The sequence below is a fragment of the Ceratina calcarata genome, unplaced genomic scaffold, assembly GCF_001652005.2.
Source record: "Ceratina calcarata isolate Rehan_Ccalc_2016 unplaced genomic scaffold, ASM165200v1 scaffold428.2, whole genome shotgun sequence".
In the NCBI taxonomy this organism is placed as follows: domain Eukaryota; kingdom Metazoa; phylum Arthropoda; class Insecta; order Hymenoptera; family Apidae; genus Ceratina; species Ceratina calcarata.
Window position 1 is genome coordinate 618,679 of NW_017166501.1, and position 6,560 is coordinate 625,238.

Genomic DNA, 6,560 nt, shown 5'->3' on the forward strand with positions numbered 1-6,560 from the left:
CCCGCGCGGAGAATAAACTGAATTTATACGACAACCCTGTTCTCTCTTTTAAGAACCGTAATTACAGGGAATAAATTAATTCACAACGTTCCATCCGATCTTCGCGGTCTATGTACAAGGAGAATCAATAAAAATGTTTGTGTTAAGGGACAAAATTTTCTTTCAATAAATTCTATTAAATATAAAATTCACACAAGACGTCTTTAGGTAGTAAGTCGAGTCGTTTCATCCCGCCTGAATGAATTAATTTTGAGATATCTTCCGGGAGGAAACAATTCCGTTGGGTGTCAGTGTTTCGAGTCTGTCAGGGCCGATGAGATTCACGGGTGAATCCTCGAACAGCGCATTTCAACAGCCGGAGAAAACGGCGGCTGACGATCTCGTACTCGATTACATCGGATTACGAGCGAAGAGGAGATGAAGCGCGTGCGAGAAGCATCAGTTCTATCGCGAACTTATCTCCTAGAACTGTTCGACCGGGTAGGAAGCATTTAAAATGCATGAGAAAAATACGGAACCAGAGATCCGGACAACGCTTTAATCGCGGCTGGGCTATAGACGGGATTATCATAATTGAACGCGAGTTCACGAACGTCGCGAATTAGGATCGACCCGTCTCTCGTTAAACCCTTCGAAGACCAAACGTACGGGAAATTCTAATCCTTGTTTAGCCGTCTCTCTGTAATTACCGTTTCATGTTGATACATGTTAAGAGAGGAATAACGATTCTTTCAATGGGATACTATTCCTGTGTGAATTTATTACGAGTCTGTGTTAGATCATTGCAAGAATTCGTGTCCAGGTCAGATCTCGTTGTACTTTGAAATAAATGCTTGTTTCATTATCATGTAATAAATCTGTCAAAAAATTCTGTCATTCGACAGACTCTGTCATTCAACATTTTTACTAGGGACCGTTCATGGACTTGAAACAATTCGCGATCCACAGATCAAAAGAATTTGTCTGCTCTACATAATTCGACGCGAAGAGTAGAATTCTGTCGCTCTTATTACGAGTAGCACTACTCGTCTCGAGTACTCGGAGTACGGTTGCCTATCTTCGCTGAGATCCCGAGTTTTAACCAGCAACAAGAGTGGCTCGTTAGAGTTCTGACCATGATCGATGTTCTATCAACAGACGAAATGTCGTAATAAAAAATTCTCTGGATTCTTTGACGTCTGATTGTGAGTGTTGTTTGCGATCAGACGATTACAGCGTTCGCAACGAAATGGGCAATCTTTAATTGAGACGGGGTTCTATCAAATTATTCGAAATAGAAATTGCACAGTTCTTTGAAAGAGTCCCATTAGCCGCCGGATCGATGGTAATTGATGGGCGACGAAACTGCGAGCGAACGACGCGACGGCCAGTCCCTTTGTACGCGGAGTTTAAGCGGTAATGAAATTGCGCGCACCATCCGGCCTGTGGTTAATTGAAAGATGCGTTCGCCGGGGCGATTATCAATTTGTTATCGCAGGCCGCAGACGCCCTCGAGTCTGCGTCTGGTACATAGGATCCGCTTCCTGTTTTCCGAGAGGAACTGGGCAACTGGGTCGTTCCGGTTACACTTCCGCGAATCCTAATCGAGTCTCGTCACTCGGACTATTTACCGACAGTGCTTTTTCTTATTTATTTTTTTCCCCCGGTGTTGAAAAATTCAGAAACAAATGCAATTTTTACTTAATCTTTCAATTCCGCAAACGTTTCCGTCGGTATGAAAGTCGGGGATCGACGAAATCCGGAACCGATCGGTCGCACGCCGGAAGAGGAACATTCGAGCAATCTCGCTGCTTATTATTCTCGGTGATCGTTAAAACAATGCGACAAAGTTTCTTTTATTTACTGCTATTACCGGTTGGTGGGCGAGCCATCAACCTCGACCCAGTTCACCGTCGAAGAAAAGGTTTTTCAGGGCCCCAATATGTTTCGCGGAACAATGAAACATTCTCACGATATTTCTACCGCCGTTCCCTGTTTTTATTCGTTTGTCCGGCGATTTTTCAAGGTCTGACTCGTTTGACAGAAAGGCTCCGTTCCATTGTTTCATTCCCTCCCCCGAATGAATACGTCCAAAGGATCCACGTTCGAACTCTGCATTCGATTTTGCATCACCTTTTTCACACGTACAATGTAAAAATCTTATGGTTGTTTAAAAATAGAGAACAAACAAAGGTTTTAAAGTCCTGCATAAAAAATATCCGTGAAAATTCGTCATTGATTTTGAACGATGGAAAATCGGAATGGCATCAGACACGAAGCTCAAGGTCGGTTCTTATTCTCGTCGTTCTAATGATCGGAGAGGTCAGACACTCGGTGCTCCAGTCTGGCCGATTCGCCGTTGAAACTATGGACGAACGAACGACGTCGCCAGCCTTTTAACTTTTCGGCCATCGATTATCCCACGAGAGCTTAATGCGATTTCGAGCCTTAATAAACGGCTAACGTGCGCCGGAGAGGCGTTCGAGTTTCCGCGCCGTTATTGACCGTGGCAATAAAACTGAGGGCACATGCATCCGCGCGAACCTCCCAATGTCCTTGAATATTTTCCCATGACGAAAGCAAATTTCTCTGCTCACGACATTAAAATCATTCTTCGTTCGAGATTAAATTTATGTGTGACCGGCTTGGGCCGATTAATTAATAATAACGAAAGAGAGAAAGAAATTGCAAGTTTTAAGAACAATTCCAAGCCACTCTGTGAACCTGACAAGATTTCGAACAGTTTGCGTTACGAATACTATGCCTGCCAAGATTACGAAATCCCGGTCGTTATTATCGGGCAACGTTAGGCGTTCAGCCAAACACGGACGTTGAAATCGTAAACATTTCGTGCGGAAATTTCGATTCGAGCGGATAATCAACGCGTAGAGTAAAACGAGAAATTCATTTGAAAAAATCGGATTGACGTAGTAACGAGATCCCACCTGACGTAGAAGTGTTCGTCCTCCTCGAAGAGTTCGTCGTCGATGACGGACAGCTTGATGGCCTTCTTGGTCTCGCCCGGGTTAAAGGTCAGGGTGCCTTTCGCGCTGATGTAATCGGAACCAGCCTCGGCGGAGCCATCTTCTGTGCAGTAGTCGACGGTGCACAGTTTGCTGAGGTCACCGCCGACCCTGGTCACTCCCACCTCGAAGGTGCCGACGTTCTCCATCACGGTATAGTGTCCGGGCTCGAAGTAGATCCTCATCGCGTTCACGTTCTCGATGTCGATGCTCTCGGCCTCCTGCCGCTGCAGCTCGGCCTTGACCTCGCTCAGATCGCTCTGCGCTCTTTCGCTGATCTTCTTGCTCAGGTTACCGGCACCGACCATCTTCCTAGTGGCTTGAACCCTGTAGAACGCCCTGCTCTTCGGTCCTTTGCCCAAAACGTCTTCGTGCGCCATCACTTCGAGCTGTTCCAACGGCAGAGTGGGATACTTCTTCCTCAACTCCCTCAACGTATTGATGTAATCCTTCCTGGTCTGCTCGAACTCCTTGGCCTCAGGCGTGTCCGCATCCATCATGCGATTAAAGCTGTCCTGCTGCGGCTTGATCTCGAGCTCCACCCCGCCGTCCGAGTCGCCGGCCTCCGCCTGCACGATCACACCCCTCTTGTTCATTCTGTACCCCTTGTGCAGATATTTGTAGATCAACAAACGACGGTCGGCGACGTACGCGGTGAGAACCGTCGCCGGGAAGAAGCTGAACGTCAGGATTCCCTCCCAGACCTCGAGCACGCCCGGGCTGGACACGGCCAGGATCACGTAGAGCCATACGTAGGCGAAGATGCTCCACGTGGCGGTGACGAAGAACACCCGGAGGTGCTTGATCTTCCTGGTCTCGCCGTTAGGTATCACGAACACGCACAGCGATATGATCACGAAGAGGTTGTAAGCGGCGGAGCCGACGATCGTTCCCGGGCCGAGTTCGCCGGCCTGGAAGTTCTTCGCCCAGATCTCTATGATCGACAGTAAGATCTCGGGCGCGCTGCTGCCCAACGCCATCAGCGTCAAGTTCGCCACGGTCTCGTTCCACACCCGCACCACCACGATCTGAGGTTCCTTGCCCGGCCGGCGGACCACCAGCTCCTTCTCCTTCGACGTGATCACCTCGATCGCGGCCATGAAACGATCGCTGATGATCGACACGCCGATGAACAAATACAACAGCAACAGGAAGTAGACGAAACCACGGAATATCAAGTCGGACAGATACAGATTCTCCAACGGTTTCCATATCGGTATCATCAGACCGGGCTCGCAGCGGACGGAGTAGTTCGACATCTTCGGTCCCTTCCTAGATTCTTCCGGTCAAACGATCAACGAATTGCTTGCTACGTTCCGATCTCGCGCCGAGGCGAACGATCCTGTCCCCGGTGTCTTCCGATTCGAATTTCGGAACCCGCGTCTTCCACGAACTCCGGTTGCCCTTACCACCGTTTTCCCATCGTTGCTGCGCGTCTTCGGGGTTCCGCGGCACCGCGCGCACTTACCTCCGCCCTCGAATCTCGTTTCTTCGCCACGCACACTTCACCTTCCCCCCGATTTCCGTGTTCGCTGCCCTCTTCGGATACCACGACCGTTCCTCTCTTTTTCATACGCGTGCTCGTCCGCGATTGTCCGACCGCGAGCTTAGGAACCGCGCGCGTCACCCTGACGAGACATCGGTGAGACAGAGAGAGAGAGAGAGAGAGAGAGAGAGAGAGAGAGAGAGAGAGAGTGACAGAAAGGGTGAAAAGAGGAGGGAATCGGCTACCGAGGGAGCCTGCCGATACCACCGCGGCAGCGAGCTCCCATCACGAAGAGGATCCCTCGAGCACGGAGCGACAGAATCGTACCGGGCCGTGTTCGAACGAACACTGAAAGAGGAGAGAGAGAATACCGGCCAGGAAGAGGAGAGCTGCTGGGTGGGAGTCGGCAGTAGTAGAGTAGTCTCGAGCTCGCCTAGACGCCGCGCCGCGACGCGGACTTCGCTGCCGTTCCCTCTTCTTCTATCCCGCGGTACGTCGCGTCCCTTCCTCCTTCGTCGTTGTCACACCGCGCTCGATTCATCTCTATCGTTCCCGCGTCGCGCACCCTCGCTCGCCGGATCCTTCTCTGTCGCGTCGTTCGTTCTTTCTAGACGTCCCTCTCTTCTCTCGTCTCTCTTCGATGCACGTGGTCGCTGTTCTCTCCTTCTCTCGCCCGAGCATCCCTGCCAACGCACCGGACCAAACGAGCGCATGCGTTCCCACGTATTCCTCCACCCTGACCGACACCCACGATCGGCAGGGAAGGCCCCCACCCCCGACTCCCGGTATCTCACCTACCTAGGCGGCTTGATCAACCTAGGCCAGATCTAACTGGATAGAACGCGGCCTCGCGTCCCTTAATGCCCAGTAGAGACCTGGGAACGTTTTATTTCGAAATCATTTTACCCCAACTGCGCCTTGGGCGTTGCCGATTCCGTCTGCTGGTCATTGAACCGCAGATTTCATTCATTCATGAAGAATAGGAACGATGCACGTTCGAAAGAGGTCATAAACACAATTTTCGGATGTACACATTAACAAATGTTTCGCATAAATATTCGCGGAGTTCTGATTACGTGGTTTTGCATGTACAAATTAATTACTTTTTCCTTTTGCTTCTTCTGTATTATCTCACCATGTTTGATTTCTCTTTGATCTCGTGTTAAAGACTCGGTTTTGTCAGAAACTGCCTGATATCTTTCTTTCAATGGTTCACCCCGCGAAGGTGAACGTGGGAAAGCGAGGGGAAATCGAACAACGATGCTTTTCAAGTTGTTTTATCGATTGCCATTGCACCTTCTCTATAGTCAATCGAAGTGTCATATATTACTACTTTTGTAAACCGAACAAACGTAATAATATTTTCTTTCCGAAGCAGATTCTATTTGGTAGCAACGCATTTCCCAGAAAGAGTTGATACTCGAATTTTTACGCAACGCTGGAAGAGATATCGGGAACGTTGTCGGGCAATATACGCATTTGCATGAACTTGAACAACGGACTTCGAGGATTCGAGTTTTCGCTAGCTTTCGTTTCTGCTCGCAAATGCCACGAGGACCCGAGGGATTGCTTCCAAAGATAAACTTCTACGAACGTCCTCGCTTTTTCTTTTTCTTCGTCGCTGCGGTGGAAACGACGTACCTGGTCGTTGATAGCTCGTCAAACAGATGGTCCCTTAGTGGGAAACATTCTTTTAGTTTTTACTGATCTTTACTTCTTCAGTGATAAATACAAAAATCAGCTTTGTATCGTTATTCAATTTTGATTTCTTTATTCTGTGTCGAATAATTAAGATACTACGTTCTGGGATATGTAGCAACGAGGCAATCGTGTAACGTGATTCGAAAAACCGTAGCTCGTCGCAGATATCGTTGATTATACCCCTTGTAGGCGATACCGCATACGGGAAATGCCGCCTATGGCCAGTATTCAGAGTCGATGCTTATTCTTAAGATCGTCTTAAGAATTTGCTATCCCTGTCTATCCCATATTTCCAGTCCTTGTCTTGTACAGAGAACAGGGACTTAAGCAAATGCTTACGGATGTATTGACTATACAGTCAATCCCAAAAG

General features: G+C 48.8%; 1 protein-coding gene across 3 annotated transcripts in view; it reads right to left on the reverse strand.

The window, feature by feature from the left end:
• The window catches only part of Calx (sodium/calcium exchanger 3), a 78,975-nt gene extending 73,932 nt beyond the window's left edge, over positions 1-5,043 (reverse strand). For 2 of the 3 annotated variants that reach the window (XM_026815089.1, XM_026815087.1), the window contains exon 1: positions 2,925-5,043. In XM_026815089.1, the coding sequence (XP_026670890.1) occupies positions 2,925-4,261 (1,337 nt within the window). In that variant the 5' untranslated portion in view covers positions 4,262-5,043. The remainder of the gene's footprint in view (positions 1-2,924) is intronic. The other variant, XM_026815088.1, reaches the window with a different exon arrangement.
• Positions 5,044-6,560: the final 1,517 nt, after the last annotated feature.